At 47.0% G+C, this 18,625-nt stretch overlaps 1 protein-coding gene across 1 annotated transcript in view; it reads right to left on the bottom strand.

Annotated features, from left to right (window-relative positions):
• Positions 1–18,625, bottom strand: part of CNTNAP2 (contactin associated protein-like 2) — a 928,799-nt gene that overhangs the window by 107,475 nt on the left and 802,699 nt on the right. Inside the window, exons 16-18 of the mRNA XM_015422149.1 lie at positions 13,433–13,678; positions 11,648–11,781; positions 2,627–2,720 (exon numbers count right to left, since the gene is read on the bottom strand). Coding sequence (XP_015277635.1) covers positions 2,627–2,720; positions 11,648–11,781; positions 13,433–13,678 — 474 coding nt within the window. The remainder of the gene's footprint in view (positions 1–2,626; positions 2,721–11,647; positions 11,782–13,432; positions 13,679–18,625) is intronic.

Raw genomic sequence — 18,625 nt, forward strand, 5'->3', positions numbered from 1 at the left:
GGGCGGGGTATAAATCCAATCTTTTCTTCTTCTTCTCTTCTACGGAGGCACCCAATTCTGGATTCTCTTTTATCCTAAACTACTTCCCAGGTTATATTTTGCTTCCTGGATGTTTGGACCCCAGCTTTGTGAATTGCAGCTCCGTCTGGAACCTGCATGAATTAAGGAGCGGTAGGCTCCTACGTTACTGTCTCATGCTACCTCTTTCATCCTGTGCCACCCAATGCTTCCTCTAAGCTGTGGAGTCTTGTGAGCAAAAATTCTAACTTTGTGAGCTACTGGCACTGCATAATTAGCTTGCTCTGGAGCCATCCCTTCCTGAGCCAAGACAAAAATGTGTGAGCTGGAGGCTAAAAATCTGTGAGCTGGCTCACACTGACTCAGCTTAGAGGGAACACTGGTGCCACCCCCTTCTTGAACGGCGGTATCTGGGTGGTTGGAATATTTCATACTCAACACGGGCATTCTAGTGCTGAGTACTGCTGTACTGTATTGCTTGATGACCTGTGACTGAATCTGCTTCTTCTTCTTCTGGCCAACCTTTAGCATGATTTCCCTTAATAAACCATGTTCTGTCTGGATTCTCAGTACACTTTTCAGGCTTGAGGGGGAAGCTTTGTCACATCATCAGCAGATCCCGTTACAACCATTTGTTTGGGTCACTACCCAGTTTGGGGATGCTTCTCTAGCCCGGTGCAAAATCTGGGACAGCAGCTCTTTTAGCAGAGGAATGAAAGGATGGCTTTCTTCCTTACACTTGGGCTATACATCTTTCTGTCAGTTTGTGCTGAACTGGAAAATGAGAACTATTGAAACGATGTGTATAGGGTACGTGTGTCTCGCTGACCACATACTGTAACAGGAGAGCCACAGCCAACTCCCATCCCTGGCATGCAGTAATGACGTAATCGTTTTGCACTAGGATTTTGCATGCGGAATTCACTACTGCAGGAAGTGGTGGCGGCTACAAGCATAGACAACTTCAAGAGGGGACTGAATAAACATATGCATTCTTTGGGGGGCAACAGTGGGGGGGCTTCTGGAGTTCTGGCCTTGCTGATGGACCTCCTGATGGCACCCGGGTTTCGGTCACTGTGTGACACAGAGTGTTGGACTGGATGGGCCATTGGCCTGATCCAAAATGGTTTCTCTTGTGCTCTTATGTCTGAGGCAGTGATGCTCTGTCTTCTTGGGGCTTGGGGGGCAACAGCGGGAGGGCTTCTGGAGTTCTGCCCCTACAGGTGGATCTCCTGATGGCACCCGGGTTTTGGCCACTGTGTGACACAGAGTGTTGGACTGGATGGGCCATTGGCCCGATCCAAAATGGTTTCTCTTGTGTTCTTATGTCTGAGGCAGTGATGCTCTGTCTTCTTGGGGCTTGGGGGGCAACAGCGGGAGGGCTTCTGGAGTTCTGCCCCTACAGGTGGATCTCCTGATGGCACCCGGGTTTTGGCCACTGTGTGACACAGAGTGTTGGACTGGATGGGCCATTGGCCTGATCCAACATTGACATCTCTTATGTTCTTATGTCATTTAGAAGCTTCCAAGAAGGATCCATTTTGCGTTGGCCCCAGAGCCTGGGTGGTCCAGGGTCCTGCTGGAAGTGACTGGACTCCTCAAAGGTCCAAACTCTGTTATTTCAGACTTGGGAAATGGCCCTGCTTTTGCATAATAGTCCCCGTCCTGAAGCCTACAAACAGCCCTAATAGTAGAATCCAACATTTAATTGAATTAATCCCACTGCGGAACTCATTTAAACTATTTAGGGCAGTCCAGCACTCAGAAGGTTCCCAGTGGATTGACCACTTTCCTTTCCCCCCAACTAACCAATTGCATTTAACAGTCACACATTTCTTCAGGATTATTCATATTTTCTTTTAAAATCCCCCACTGCAGAACCGAAAGAGGCTGAAAAACAAACACACAACGTCCTTAATTCTACCACCAATTAAACAATCACCCTCCACCTAGTTTACAAAAGAGTGTTCGTCGGTAATCTGCTTATTAAAGCTCAAAGCCCTAAACAAAGGAAGTATTATCTAAAATATTCCAGGTGGGTAGCTGTGTTAATCTGCAGAAGAAGAGCAAGATTCAAGTTCAGCAGCACCTTAAAAGTCCAACAAGATTTCCAAACTATTTCTGAGAGTCAAAGCTTATCCCCTGGCAGGGGTCAATTAGTAGAAAAAGAGGTGCAGGAGCTCATTAGCATAACTTATTTGCATATGCCACACCCCCTGACATCACCGGAAGTGTGTCAGAAGGCAACACCCACCGCTCAGGCTCCACTGGACTGTTTTAGATTGCTAGCTATTGGGAGGGGGGGAACATGCAGATCTGTCCCTCGCAGAGGAGGGAGAGCTTGTACCTGAATAAAACTTGGTCTTAAAGGTGCCAATGGACTGTCTTGGGCCGGGGGGGCGGGCTGCTTCTTGCTCTGACTGAGGGCTGCTGGGAGCAGGGGGCGGGGTTGTTGCATGTGCCCGCCCCCTGGGTTCCTTACTGCCGGAGCTCCGCTCCTGTGCGCTCCTGCAGGAAGTGACCCCTGTGACCCCTGGAAATCTCCTTGGTCCTGACGGCTCAACTGGACTCGGAATCTTGCTGTTATCTAAAACGGATTCTCTCTCACCTATTACTTTTCCTAGAAAGAGGGACTTCAAGGAGCTGAACTGAAGGTCTGACATTCCCGGCAGGCTGTGGGTCATCGGAGGATAGTGGTCCAGCTGCGGAGACACAAAACAAAGAAGCCAGGCTTTCAGACGAGCATGCCCGCACAATATTACCCAACGAGACCTTCCAGGAGGACAGTACACCACCACCAGGTCTCTCGGCTTCCAGATGCTCTGGTTTTATCTTTGACTGTTAATGACCACCAGCCAGCTTCCTTGAGAACCAAGTCCAGCGACGGTTTTAAGGAGAGACTTAGAGGCCCATAGCTACAGAGGGCTTTGGGGGGCTTGGCCCCCTTTTGAAAAGGCAGAGCCCCACAAGAATTTCTCCTGTAAATGCTTTTTTCAATCATTTCAAAACATTTTTTTAAATGTGTGTGCTCCTTTAAGCAGAGTGGCGCGCTACAGTTGACTAATTCCCGCACTGAGCAGGGGGGTTGGAGTAGGTGACCTCTAGGATCCCTGCTAACTCTGTGTCAAGAAACTGGTCTCTTTTAAGAGAGTTTTAATGTGTGTGCTCCTTTAAGCAGAGTGGCGCGCTACGGTTAACTAATTCCCGCACTGAGCAGGGGGGTTGGAGTAGGTGACCTCTAGGATCCCTGCTAACTCTGTGTCAAGAAACTGGTCTCTTTTAAGAGAGTTTTTCTGCCTAAGTGTAAGCTTTCTTGACTAGAGAAGTCATCACCCCCACCTGCCAGCTTGTTATCGGAATTGTTGCTTAGGCTGGCAGAAGTGATTAACTTGCAACAGCTGAAAACTCTCATCTCAAGTCGTTGACAGCTTGCAGTTTAGAGACTTATCCCGGTAACAGCTTTCTATTGGCTAAATTGCTTTTCTTTCTGCGCTGAGAACTTCAGCCGCACCAGAAAAATTTTTGCCCCCCAAACCACAAAATCCTAGCTACGGGCCTGCTTCGAAACAAGCGGACATTATCAGCCTCAAACCCCCCCCCCAGTTCACATCCGTTCCTATCACTTCTGGAAAGCTGTAGTCTATCACTAGGCTCAAGCATCCTGAAACAATGAATCCGTAAACCAAGGCCATTTCAGTTTCAACTCCCCTCCACCATCCTACTCCAGTGGAACTGAGTGTGAATGAAGCATATAAAAAGGTAAAGGTTCCCTTGCTCGAAAGCCAGTCGAATCCAACTCTAGGGTTGCGGTGCTCATCTCCGTTTCAAAGCCGAAGAGCCAGCGCTGTCCGAAGACATTTCCGTGGTCATGTGGCCGGCATGACTAATCACCAAGGCATACGGAACGCTGTTACCTTCCCACCGAAGTGGTACCTATTTATCTACTTGCAATTTCTTGCTTTCAAACTGCTAGGTTGGCATGTGCAGAAGCTTAAATGGTGAATGGCCAAATTTTGTTATCGATTAAAAAGGCCTTATTTCGCGGTCCATCCTTTGGATTTAGAGTTTGAGCAAAGGGGGGAAAGAAAGGTTTGTATTGCGGTCTCCCAGCTTGAGCTTTTGACCTTCAAAAACAGAAAGATTCAAAATTTGCTTTGATTGCGCCCAGGTTTCAGAGTGCATGGAATCCGTTGCGTTATGATTTCCCCCGCAAGTGTCAGTTTTTTCAAGGTGTTCCTTGAGTGTGACACTTGAACACGGTAATCAAGGAAGAACTAAACAGCCTCAGTTTGAGAGCAGGATACAGCGGCGCCACTCTGAAGTCTAGTCTTTAGGGGAGCAGATGTGGAGAATGGAGATCTAGAGAAAAGGGAACAGACATCACAGACATGCCTTTTGGAACACTTCGGTCCTGACCAAGTGGAAAGACTCCCACAGTTCCTTCTCCCTTTCCCTGAATATGTAGCACTAGGGCTCTACTGGTAGCAGGAGCTCCTTTGCATATTAGGCCACACCCCCTAGTGTAGCCAATCCTCCAAGAGCTTACAGTAGCCCCAGTAAGAAGAGCTCTGTAAGCTCTTGGAGGATTGGCTACACTAGGGGTGTGTGGCCTAATGTGCAAAGGAACTCCTGCTACCAATAGAGCCCTGCTCGGACTGAACTCTATGGAACGAACAAAGAAGGCGGAGGTCCATGCTAGCTCTGGAAGCTTAAAGTGCCACCTCTGAGGCTACACCCACACCACTAGGATTCTCGGCATCGCTTGCTGCACCTGACACTGAAGGAAACCAAAGGCAGAGGCATTCAGAAAGGTGACAGAGCATCCACACGAGTGGATAAACTCCTGCCCTGCACACATTTCCTAGCGGCTGCCCATCCCCATTCCTTTCCAGGTAACCGGAACCAAACCTGCCTGCACCTTTCCCCTTATATCTCCGCATTGGCCTGTTACAGCCGTCATTTCCCTCAATACTCCACCAAAGGACTCTTTGGGCGATTCTGCATTGGCTTTTCCCTCCGTTGTTTCACCAAAGGTGCAGCTCAAAACCACATTCAAATTCTCCTGGGGGCAACGCCATACTGACTGCAAAATCACTCCTGAGCAGCCGTCAATCTATACAGAGGATAGACTACGGTCATTGCTGAAATAAAGAAAATAACTAATTATGAGATTCCAAATACACCTGCATCTCTTTTGTTACATTTTTGGCCAGGTCTGAAGCTGTCTAAACTGAACGAAGCGTTAATTTCTACTATGCTAATGGCTGCAAAAAACTTAATTGCTTTAAATTGGAAATTGTTTAAGGTACCAAATCTGTCACAATGATCGTTTCAGATAAAATCGCTATGAAATTAATAGCTTTTGACAATCCGAAAGGTGTTAATAATTTTTTGGAAAAACGGGTTGGGTTTTTTGAATATCTTACTGCTTGTCAACTCCAATTATATGCACTACCTCAGAAATATAGAGACTTTATGTTTTATTAACAAGTACTGTGCGTATGGATAACATTTCTCTTGTTTATTAGATGTTGTTGAAAGATACTGTATACAACTAACAAGTAATACAGGATGTAAAAATATATAAAACTCAATAAAAATGCTATTTAAAAAAAGAAGAAAAGAAAGTGGCATGCAGTGTGGAGGGTACCATAAAATCCGATGCTCAAAGAAAGTGAGAGCGGCATGCAATGCAGAGGGGAATTTCTGTTCCAACGTGGGTTTGGCAGTTTGGTGTAGTGGTTAAGTGTGTGGACTCTAATCTCGGAGAGCCGTGTTTGATTCCCCACTCCGCCACTCGCACCTGCTGGATGACCTTGGGGAAGCCGTAGTTCTGATAAGAGCTGTTCTTGGAAACAGAGCACTTTCTGTCAGAGCTCTCTCAGCCCCACCTACCTCACAGGGTGTCTGTTGTGGGGAGGGGAGGGGAAAGGAGTTTGTAAGCTGCTCTGAGACACCTTCGGGTAGTGAAGGGCGGAGTATAAATCCAATCTCTTCTCTTCTTCTAAAACAACCAGGGAAAAGCCAGTGCAGAATCACCCTTTGAGTGCTTAAAAAGGGGGGGGGGGAAGCAGGCAGCTCTTGTCCAGATAGCCTGGAAAGCCCTCCGATGCTGTGGGGGTGGCGGAGGGACCTTTGAAAATGCCACCTTCCATTCAGATGGCATGCAAGCACGCTTGCACTGTGTTCCTTCAAAAAACACCATTGCGAAGCAGGCTTGGTAGAGATCAGAGGAAAGCCGGGGGAAACCTGGACAGTGATTAAAAGGGTTATGTCATGCGGATGTAGGGTGTCCAACTCTAGGTTTGGAAATAACTGGGGTTTTGAGGGTGGAGCCTGGGAGGGTGGGGTTTAGAGAGGGGAGGGCCCTCGATAGAGCACGAGGCCACACAGCTCTCTTCCCAAAGCAGCCATTTTCTCTAGGAGATGTGGGACGAATGCTTCAGGGCTCTTTTTGTAGTGGGAACTCCTTTGCATCTTAGGCAGGGGTCATTTCCTGCAGGAGAGCACAGGAACAGGGCTCCAGCAGTAAAGAGCCCAGGGGGCGGGCACATGCAACAAGCCCCACCCCCTGCTCCCAGCAGCCCTGGGCCACGAGGAGCAAGAAGCAGCCAGGTAAGTTGCAGAGCTCCCCCCGGCCCAAAACAGTCCAGTGGCACCTTTAAGACCAAGTTTTATTCAGGCACAAGCTCTCCCTCCTCTGCGAGGACACATCTGCATGTCCCCCCCCCCCAATAGCTAGCAATCCAAAACAGTCCAGTGGAGCCTGAGCGGTGGGTGTTGCCTTCTGACACACTTCCGGTGATGTCAGGGGGTGTGGCATATGCAAATAGGTTATGCTAATGAGTTATGCTAATGAGCTCCTGCATCTCTTTTTCTACGAAATGACCCCTGATCTTAGGCGACATACCCCTAATGTAGCCCAATCCTCCAAGAGCTTACAGAACTCTCCTTACAGAGGCTACTGTAAGCTCTTGGAGGATTGGCTACATTAGGGGTGTGTTGCCGAATATGCAAAGGAGTTCCTGCTACAAAAAGAGCCCTGCAAGTTTTTATCAGGAGTTACTCAGTCCTGTTTTTTGAGGATTGAGTAGACGCGGGGGAAATTACAAAATGCAGCTACGCAGCAGCGTGTGTGAAATTGACACGTGCCATCTGGGCAAAAGGGAGGCGTGAGCGCGGAGCAGCGCTTGTGGGAAATCAGCCAAATAGTAAATAAGCAATCGATGTAGTCTGGAGGTCAGCTGGAATCCTGGGAGGCCTCCAGCCCCACCTGGTGGACGGCAGCCTTATGCCGGTGGGGAAAAAAGATTTTACAGCGCTCCAGTTTAGATGCAAAAGTGAAGGCAAACATCCTCATGGAGGCAGACTAGGAGTCCGTTCAGGAAACCGTATTACCCTTTCCTGTTATGTCCTGAAAATTATGGTACCGCTACATAAACTAGAACTTTATAATCCAGGCATGATCGCTAACCCAGCCCAAACAGGCAATTCAAGCAGGTGCACAGAGGAATTTTCTCTCTATATCTCCTGATAAAAAGGTAAAGGTGAATGTTCCCCTTGCTCGAAAGCCAGTCGAATCCGACTCTAGGGGGCGGTGCTCATCTCCGTTCCCAAGCCAAAGAGTCAGCGCTGTCTGAAGTCTGAAGACGTTTCCGTGGTCGTGTGGCTGGTATGACTGAACGCTGAGGCGCATGGAACACTGTTACTTTCCCACTGAAGCGCTGCCTATTTATCTACTAGGAAACCATAAGACAAAGTACATTATGACTTATCCAGAGAGAGAGAGAGACTTGTACGATAGCTAAGAGCTGTAACCCGGATTCCCTGCAAAGTTCTCTATAAACTCCTGCCCAAGGGGGCTTAGAGTTGCCAGCCTCTCAAGTTCACACAAAGAAGGGCTGGATTGTTTCCTTTTTGTTTCTTTAGGCAGAACACTCTCTGAGACCCGAGGCTAGGAGGCAGCATCAGGGGAAGGCCTTGGCCTCTGGGCCCGCTTTGTTGGATGCTGGACAAGAGGAACCATGGGTCTAATCCAGCACGGCTGTTCTTGCGTCCTTAAGGAAATAAAGGCCTTGTGATTTGCAATGTACTCCTATGCAGTGTTATGTCTAGGGTTGCCAGGTCCCTAACTTTTGTTGACCGGGGGGGGGGGGAAGGCTTCCCATCCGGGATATCCTGGCACGCGTGCTACATGCGCACGCTGCAATGACATCATCCAGAACCTAGTTTATGCCCTTTCACATTCATGGAAGTCAATGGCCTTAGAAGGCCAACGTAGATCTTCAAAGGACTGGACTGCTTAAGAGCTATTCTGGGTTATGGTGGAACAGGACTGTGAGAATTATGGGCAAAATGCAGTCTCACATGAACACTATGGTGATAGAATGACTCCTAGTCAAGCAAGCTTATTAGTACCACGCCTAACCTGAGAACATCAGTTTGAGAACCAAAAGAGGGAAACGGATTGACATTTAATGGCGTTTCATCCTGTTCTGAACTCCTATAGGCAAGCAATACCTTGAGGGGATTGTTTCAGCTGGAATTAAGATTGCTGGGGAACAGATCAACAACCTCAGATATGCAGACGATACCACTCTAATGGCAGAAAGTGAAGAGGACCTAAAGAGCCTCTTGCTTAGGATAAAAGAGGAGAGCGCAAAAGTGGGCTTGAAGCTCAACATCAAAAAAACTAAGATCATGGCATCCGGCCTCATCACTCCTTGGCAAATAGAAGGGGAAGTCGTGGAAGTAGTGACAGACTTCACGTTCCTGGGATCCCAGATCACGGCAGACTGTGACAGCAGCCATGAAATTAAAAGACGCCTGCTCCTTGGGAGGAAAGCGATGGCGAACCTAAACAGCATGATAAAAAGCAGAGATATCACCCTGCCAATAAAAGTCCGCATGGTCAAAGCAATGGTATTCCCAGTAGTCATGTATGGCTGCGAGAGTTGGACTATAAGGAAGGCCGAGCGCCGAAGAATAGATTCTTTTGAACTATGGTGCTGGAGAAGACTCTTGAGAGTCCCTTGGACTGCAAGAAGATCAATCAGTCAAAAGAAATCAACCCTGACTGTTCCCTGGAAGGCCAGATAATGAAACTGAAGCTCAAATACTTTGGCCACCCAATGAGAAGGGAGCACTCCCTGGAGAAGACCCTGATGCTGGGAAAGACTGAAGGTCAAAGAAGACGGGGAGGGCAAAGGATGAGATGGTTAGACAGTGTCATCGATGCAACGAACATGAAATTGAACAAACTTCAGAGGACGGCGGAAGACAGGAGGGCCTGGCGTGATCTGGTCCATGGGGTCGCGAAGAGTCGGACTCGACTGTGCGACTGAACAACAACAAAAATCAGGAAAGCTGTAACTCCAAACTCATTAGAGTACCGCATGGTGCGCCCTAAGAGGCTACGTGGATTTTATAGCAGCAAATTGAAGCAGGCTCCATCAGTCGGCTGGCTACATATTGCTATTTCATTCCACTCGTGATATATGTGCGGTTGCCAATCGCCAGGTGGGGCCTGGGGATCTTCTGGAATTACAACTGATCTCCAGACTGCAGATATCAGTTCCCCTGCAGAAAAATGGCTGCTCTGGAAGGTGGACTGTATGACAGTATAACCCCCCCCCCCCAAATCCTGCCCTCTGAAGGTTCTACCCCCAAACCTCCAAGAACTGGCAACCAGAGGTATGTAAGTAACTATGACATGAGATTTTGCAGGTACCCTAGAACTAATAATTAACCCGTTATCACACCATCCATGTTCAAGCCATAAATCATGTGTCCTCATGTGTTTGTTGAAAACCTCAGTAGAAGGCAACAGTGGCCTTACCAGAAATATTTTCTTCACACTCTACCGCATTTGGAAACCTGGGATTCCAGAATAATTCATTTGGCAGAGGGGATGGGTTCCTATTCCTAATCTACAGGTGGTTAACTACTTTCAGAGTTTATTTCGTTCACTGAAAAGACAAAGCTTGTAAAAATCTAATGTAGGAGATATTTAGGTTCCTAGAGAGTGAAACTAGATGGTATTCTTCCTAAAAGTTATGTTGCACTGCCATCTAGTGGCTACTGAGGTGTAAACCACAAGAAGAGGACGTTTTGTAGTCCTCTTGGCACTGCTCATGCTAATAACTATAACGGCATTCATAACAACAAAAATGTACCATGGGGATGTGTTGTTTGCAAAGGATATTGCATCTTAATAGAACCAAAACTAATAATAAGGGGAAAAAAACCAAAATGATGCCACCAGAATTTTAACTGCTGTTAACTTTTACATTTATTTTAAGCTGTGGTTTTAACTTGTTCTAATAATATATTTGTGTGTTGGTTTTAATAGCTTTTAAGATGAGATTTTAATTTGTTTGCTTTAGTTTGTTAACTGCCTTAGTGGTCCTATGGGGGCAGAAATTTGGGGTAAAAATGCTGTTAACAACAACAATTCTAATAACGATGTAGAAAAGGTTAATATATATCCCAGTTCCTTTATATAAAGGCAGATTTCCAAAGATTTAAAGGAGCCATCCTAAAATCTACCAGATCTTTATTCCAGCAGAAGCTTTTGTAACCAGCTCCCACTTTTTCAGATGCAATGGGTGGATTATCACTGTATTGTCATTTTAACAGATCCAGGTGTCACGGAAAGGCAGGAAGTAAGGGTGAAATATTATGTCACATTCAAATCTGATGAAGAAAAACACAAGGGCCATTCATCAGTTATGCTAAACTAGCCAAGACCTTTAATGAGCGGGGGAGTGCCATGGTTTTGCTAAGGTTGTTAACACTCACAAGGAGATAAAAATCTCGTTGGTTCAAGCATCGTGGGCGAGACAATGTGAAAACTCTTTAATGAATCCCAGTTCAACAATTTCACATTGGGGTCCCTCTTTGAAGTTCTTTTCTTGATGGATATATGGCTTAGATTTCTCCACCCTTGCCTGTGTTCTGTTTGTGAATTTCCAGTTCTCCAGTATTAGTGGGTAGTTGTGTTGGTCTGCAGTAGAACAGCTAGATCTGGGTCTAGTAAAACCTTAAAGACTAACAAGTTTTCCAGTGTATAAGCTTTCGAGAGTCAAATCCCCTTTGTCAAAGCTCCCTGACCTAAAAAAGGAGCCTGAACTATTTAATGCTTATACCCAAACAATCTTGTTGGTCTCCAAGAGTGCAACTGGACTCAAATCTAGTTGCTCCAGTATTAAGGTAAAGGTTTCCCTTGCTCAAAAGCCAGGCGAATCCGACTCTAGGGGGCAGTGCTCATCCCCGTTTCCAAGCCGAAGAGCCAGCGCTGTCCGAAGACACTTCCGTGGTCATGTGGCCAGCATGACTCGACGCCGAGGCACACGGAACGCCGTTACCTTCCCACCGAAGCAGTACCTATTTATCTACTTGCAATTTCTTGCTTTCGAACTTGCTAGGTTGGCAGGAGCTGGGGTCAGAGACGGGAGCTCACTCCGTCATGCGGCACACTCGGGTCTCGAACTACTGAACCACCGACCTTCCGGTCTGCAGTTCAGCATCTTAATCACTGAGCCACCGCAGCCCAGTATTACTGAGCCCCTTTTCTAGTATTAATTTTATCACTATAATTGCCCTGTAACAATAATCACAATGCCTTTACCTGAACAATGATCTCCTTCCCTTTCCGTGTGATGTTAATGCTGTGCGGTTGCCCATTTGCTACATTCCTTGGATCGACGTTGATGTTATATGGTTCTTTGGCGCCTCCCAGATTGTATCGAATCTGTAAATTTCCTGCAGGGAAAAAGAGCTCCATTTAGTTATGCCTGTCTCTTTTTCTCAGTACTGGTTCTAACCCCCTTCCACCCTTTTAAGTCTCCTACTCTTTTGGCACTGGTATTATGCTGTCATGAATTGAGCTCCACGGGGGACCATTTCACAAATTATGCATGGACAAATCTAGGTTTGCCACTGAGAGTACGCTTGACGCAAAACTACAACCAGCCATGGCTCCCTGTGGAAGGCCGTTTGGGCAGGGTTGGGAGCTGGTCTCTTTAGCCCGGAGATCAGTTGTAATGCTGAGAGAACTCCAGCTAGAATCAGGCTGATTTCTAGCTATCTGGAACATACTTGCAGACTTCGTGCCATTTTGAATCTTGCCAGAGCTGGGTTGGGCTCCATCACTAAAGAAAAGCGGCCCGATGAAGCCCTAAGAAACGGCAAAGCAACCTAGGCGTGCCATCGCCGCTCCTTTGGTTCGTACTGCAGCTAGTCTTGAGCTTATGCCGTCTATTGCGTGCTTTCTTCTGGAAACTCTTCTCGGCACCATGAGCTGGTGACCGCATCAATCTGAAGAGAGACTTGCACTTTCAAGGACTATGAGGTCACTATTCGACTGGTGCAGTTCTCATAATTGCATGGTGGCAGAACTACTGGTTATGTGTATTAATTTTGGTTGTAAGGAGAACTGTATCAGAAGACAGTTGTCCCAAGCGTAATTTGTACAGCGCTACAGATTATTCTGTTCATTTGCTCGTGCAACTGCATTCGCTGTATTTCCAATGATCACTGGTGGGGCCTGGTGTGGGGGACCCCCGCCTTCATTGGGGGGGTCTGGCAACCCTAGCTGGGCAACACAATCAGCTGGGACCACAGGTCTTGGAACACAAGCAGGTGGGGGAAGAGTGGGCAGCAGGAGAGGTGTATGGATGGGGGGGTTGGTGGCAGTGAACGCCACAAGAAGCCCTGGGCCTCACCCAGGGCCGGCTCACCCACTAGGCGAACTAGGCATTCACCTAGAGCGCCGGGCCCTGGATGGGGTGCTGAACTGTGCCTCCCCCCGCCAAAAGCCCGCGTGCTATTGCTGCTCCCAGCCATGTGGCATGGGGGGGGATGCAAACGGGGAGCGCAAAGCCGCCTTGCCTTCCCCCTCTGCCCGGGGTCAGCTTTTGTAAATCCAAATGTGGGGTGTTTTGGTTTGGGTGCCCAGAAACCTCGCCGCCTCCTCCTCGCTCGCCTAAAGGGGGAGAGAAGTAGGATTTCCTTCTCTCCAGGCTCTGCCTGGAGGTTGGCAACCCCATAATCGGGCACGCGGGGGGGCGCCAGAAGGTAGCCACGCCTAGGGTGCAAAAAAACCTCGGGCCGGCCCTGGCCTCACCGTATGCTGATGCTGGCTCTGACCTCATCCTACTGCATGCGTAAACTAGGCCTCACGTCTCCACAACAAAGCGGCTGCAACCTTCTGTCTCACCCAACCGATGGACGTCATGAATTAAGTTCCTCAAAAATAATAACTCATTTTCACAATACCTGAGGTCACCAAGCCCTCAGTATGTGACCCAGCTGAGTAACACCTTCTCGTTTCCCTTGGGGCTTTAGGTTTGGAAAGGACACGGAGGCGACCAACGTCTAGGACACATTTGGACACAAGGAACAAAGCACTCACCAGAGGCGTTCAAGAGCACTGCCATGTAGTCCTTGGTGTAAGAACTGATGTAGAGGAGGACGCTGGGGGGTTTGCTGGTGCTGAAACTAAAGCTCAGCTCTTCTCTGTCCAGGGTCAGGTCGGACGCAGCGTTCTCCGGTTCCGTCGAGCTCAAGAGAGTCCTGCTGACTAAGTCCTTCAGGTTATTCCCTGCAGACGAAAAGTTATACCGGAGCCACATCCCTTCTTCAAAAAATGCGCCAACCTCTTTGGGGGGAGGGGTGGGGGAGAGGAGAAACAAACAAACAAAAAAAGACAGTGAATGTCCTCTATGACATCCTTCGAAGGGCACGTTCAGTAACCACAATGCTCTCTTCTCATGCACTTGCCGATAATTTTTCAGCTGGTTAAATCAGTGATTTTCTAAACCATGTGGCAACACCGACGTTCATCATCGAAGAGGTATATAATGTCGGCCTCCTGCCCCCGCCCCATGCTATCCAGTTTGGGTCAGGCCCTGGATTAGCTTCATTGGGTTTTATTTACTAATTTAACTCTTTAATACCCCACCTTTCTCCCCAGTGGGGACCCAATGGGCTCCTATGATTCTCTTCTCCGTGTTATCCTCACAACGACCTTGTGGGGTAGGCTAGGCCGAGAGTGCGTGACTGGCCCAAGGTCACTTCGCAAGCTTCCACGGCAGAGGGAGGATTTGAACCTGGAGTCTTCCAGATCCTAGTCTGACATATGGCCGGTCTTTTCACTCAATTTTGTCCAGTTCCTCGTCATACTACAACCCCACCATGTGCCCTTTGTCCATTAATATCCTGTACTCTGTGTCATGGCCTTTTTTCGCGATCACAGTGGACCATTCCTGGTTGGATCTAACCCAATGCATTTAAGAAGATGATCCTATAGCAGATGTGCAGGCAAATATTAAGATGTGCTGGCATGAAAGAAGAGGCTCTCCCCCAAAGAAGAGGAACTGGACAATATCGATATGTTGCAAAGGAACCATCTCTCTTCCCCTCCCCCATTTACATCCATTGCAATCTATATCCTTTGCAACATCTTGTTAAATCTAGTACTCACAAAATGTGTTAGGGTTTTCCATTGTCCTAGTATCAGGATTTTCTAAAGTAAAATTAAAGCATTCAGAAACACTCCTGGCATTAAATCATGACATTTGAAACTTAAACTTAAAAAATGTTGAATACAATCAAATCCCAACGAAAGAAAGAACTATTGGATTGTTTCCTTTTATTCTCTGCTCTTATGACTACAGTCTTGAGCATCAATCGTTCAGCAACAAAGCAACGTCAAAAGAACAATGATAATGATAACAGCAAATGTAACTATGACAACTAGAGCACCAGGTTGTCCAGATCTATCTATTAGATTTGGTTACATAGAGGGTAAAAATGGCAACTAGGAGGGACCATATTCAGCCTGTGCTGAAAGCGCTGCACTGGCTGCCGATAGTGTACCGGATCCTCTTCAAAGTGCTGGTTCTTACCTATAAAGCCCTATATGGCCAGGGTCCAGCCTACCTGAGGGACCGCCTTTCCCCACATGTTCCCCCAAGGGCACTACGGTCGGGGACCCAAAACTTGCTGGTCATCCCAGGCCCCAAGGACATCAAATTAGCTGCGACCAGGGCCAGGGCTTTTTCGGTGGTGGCTCCTACCTGGTGGAACGAGCTCCCGGGGGAGATCCGGGCCCTGCGGGACCTTATGCAGTTCCGCAGGGCCTGCAAGACGGAGCTCTTCCGCCAGGACTTTGAGTAGGAGCCGCCGCCCCACTATACCATCACCGTCATGGTATCTTAAAGGATGCACGGACGAGGCCCTGATGAAGATCCTGGAATATGTAAAGAAGATCTGATAAGCTGTCGCCATTCATGGGAGTGCCACCTGGAATTGTGTTGATTCCATCTTGGATTACGATATCAGTGACTGAGCACCGTTGTTGTTTTTAAGTTTTAGTTGTTTTTATTATGTTTTAGATGTTTATTTATGGCACGGCTGATTACCTTGCCCTTGTGAGCCACCCTGAGCCCATTGGGGAGGGCGGGATACAAATGTGAAAATAAATAAATAGATAAATAAATAAAAACTGCCAAAGTAGTGTTATGGTCACTTCCAGCCAAAAGGACCTGTAACTTACAACGGGCTTGGAGACAAACCAGATCCTTTAAAAAGGGAGAAACAAACGTGGTTCTATACCCTATGGAGTTTCATACAATCCAATAAACAATGGAGCCAGGATGCAAGACTCCCTATGTTGCAGCTGCAAAATCTATCAGCTAATGGAATCCTTCCAAAATGGCCGGAAAATTGTAGTGTATTCAAAGCTGCCTTGAATGCATGACATGTTGTGAAACATCTAATTGAAGTGTAATGTAAAGCTTCGTCCTGGGCTAGGATCCAAATACATCCAATCGTATCGCTAGCCCAGGAAGTAACAAGCCAATCACTTCACAGCAAGCTCCCTGAGTGGGAACGTCTGTGATTGGTCCTTATACGAACAACCTCATTGGTTGGTATTTGTACAGTGGGTGTGGCTACATTAGCCGGGAATGTTTAAAAGCAGGACAGCTGCAATGTAAAGGCTGTTCTGGCTATCAGATGTTGATCCATGTTGGAGTTGTGTTCGAGTGGAAAAATACAGTTGTGTTCTTGCTGAATCACTCTTCGACTATTTTGTTAATCGAGTGATTTAACAAAAATTCTGCTGTTGGTATTGAATGAAAACGAGCAAATTTAGCGGCTCATGGGAATTTAGGAACCATCAGGTAGTCAAGCTACTCTGGCCTAGATTTTGGATATGCCAGTCCCAAGTAGAGAAGAGAACAGACTCCGCAGGCCCGGATTCTGGAACTGAGCTCATCTAAAGCATAAAGGCATCTCAAAACTCAAGTTTCTAATAGAGGTCAGACTGAGGCAAATCAATATCGTTAGGAGAAATCCCCAGCCAATCCAGGCAGGAGATGACCAATTTCTGCCAGTTTGTTTTAAAGGCATCCATCCTCAGTAAAAAAGAAAAGAAAAGAAAAAGCCCCCCCCCCCATTCCCGAGGAGACAAAAGTTAGCTTGAGCCAAAATCTAAAAGCAGATGCCCTTGCCTCTAGGGACTGCACATCCAGTTCAGCTCTGAATATGGTTCCTCCGAAACGACGTGGAGTTCCCATGATTCTTCAAAAGAATCTAGCAGAAAAGGTATTGAGCTGAGCACGGCGACCAGAAATCCAGATTGGGACACCATATAACAGTGGTGGCGAACCTATGGCACGGGTGCCAGAGGTGGCACTCAGAGCCCTCTCTGTGCCATCGCCCCAGACAGGCCCAAACCATCATTAAAGTGCCGAATTCTCTGCCAAATAATGTTAAGTAAATGAAAGCATTTGGGATTGCTTTCCTTACTTTGTTTGGATCATCTTAAGTTAATGTATGAGTTGTTTTTTCTAAAGTAAAACCTCAGTATTCAGGTTAAATTGCCGTGTTGGCATTTTGCAATAATTAAGTGGGTTTTGGGTCGCAGTTTGGGCACTCGGTCTCTAAAAGGTTCGCCATCACTGCCATATAAACTGAGCTTCCGCCTTAGAGTTATATAGTGAAAGTGGCATAGGTATATATTGACCTCCTTTAGAAAAAAATAGCAAATTATTGCATTGTTTGAACAGCTAGCTGTTGGGCCTCCTCGATATGTTGTTTCCATGAAAAGTTATATCGAAAGAGTATTCCCAGATACCGAAATTGTTTAACTTGTTCTAACTTCTGCTATTAATTTCCCAGTTATAGGTTGGAGGTTGCGGTTGCTTAGTAAAAGTCATACCCTTAGACTGTCATTAATTTCCAATCCCCCCGATACGATACTGAGAGAAGGATTTCAACAAACCCCGGAGGCCAACAGGAGTATGGGAAAGGAGAAGATCATCATCAGCATGTAACAGTACAGGAATTTCAACATTAGCTAAGGAAGGAGAGTGATGATTGAGTGATTTCAGCTTCACAAACAGGTCACTCATATATAAATTGGACCATAAAGGAGCCAAAACACATCCATGACGGACCCCCCTCTGCGGAGGGAAAGATCTAGACAAATGACCAAGATGGCTATAATGAACATATGCATGAGAGGGCTCACATAGTCTTTCAACTAACCACAACAGTCTGCAGTCAATGGAAGTGGTTCTCACCTTAGTCCATAGCAGCTTTCTTGGGACAGAGTTAAAAGCTGCCCCTAGATCAATAAAGGCATAAAAACATAGGAGAAGCCACGTTGGATCAGGCCAAAGGGCCAATCCAGACCAATACTCTGTGTCACACAGTGGCCAAATACTAGGTGCCATCAGGAGGTCCAGCAGTGGGGCCAGGACACCAAAAGCCCACCCACTGTTGACCCCCAAGCACCAAGAATACAGAGCATCACTGCCCCAGACAGAGTGTTCCATCTATACCTTGCGGCTAATAGCTACTGATGGACCTCTGCTCCATATGTCTGTCTCTACAAACAGGTCACTCATACACAATGTTCCCTCTGAGCTGTGGAGTCTTGTGAGCAAAAATTCTACTTTGTGAGCAGCTGGCATTAAAGCTGTGAGCGAGCGAGTTGGCTTCTGCATAAATTAGTTTGCTCTGGAGCCGTCTTTTCTGAGCTGAGATAAAAATGTGTGAGTCAGAGGCTAAAAAACTGTGAGCTAGCTCACACTAACTCAGCTTAGAGGGAACACTGCTCATACATAAATTGAACAATAAAGGACTCAAAAACACATTTGCGAAGGACCCCTCTTTCTGTCTTATACATTTTGTATTACATGACTGTCCTCGACAAACGCAACTATGCTGTATAACCCCCTTTCCCCCTTTTCTTGTCTGTATCCCCACTGTCCTCCCAAACAAATAACAAACAAATAAAAGAAACACTCCCGAGGCAGTCCTATAACACAACTGTTCGCCCTGAGTTTTCAAAGCAATCTGTGATGGATTTATAGCTGTCGTTCTTCAGCAGAGACTGTGACTTTGCTCCAAAATATTGACATGAAAAGCAATCCCATTTTACACCTCTTGCCTCTGCCACATCCAGTAATGATCGATAATCAAACACGCAAACTTAGATCTGGACAAGTGGAGACCCGCAAGAAACTTGCGGAATGGTTATCCTATTCCTCACACCTTTGCTTCCTCCTGTCTCCCTCTACCTCTCTCACACTCT

The sequence above is a fragment of the Gekko japonicus genome, unplaced genomic scaffold, assembly GCF_001447785.1.
Source record: "Gekko japonicus isolate JY-2015 unplaced genomic scaffold, Gekko_japonicus_V1.1 scaffold330, whole genome shotgun sequence".
NCBI lineage: Eukaryota > Metazoa > Chordata > Lepidosauria > Squamata > Gekkonidae > Gekko > Gekko japonicus.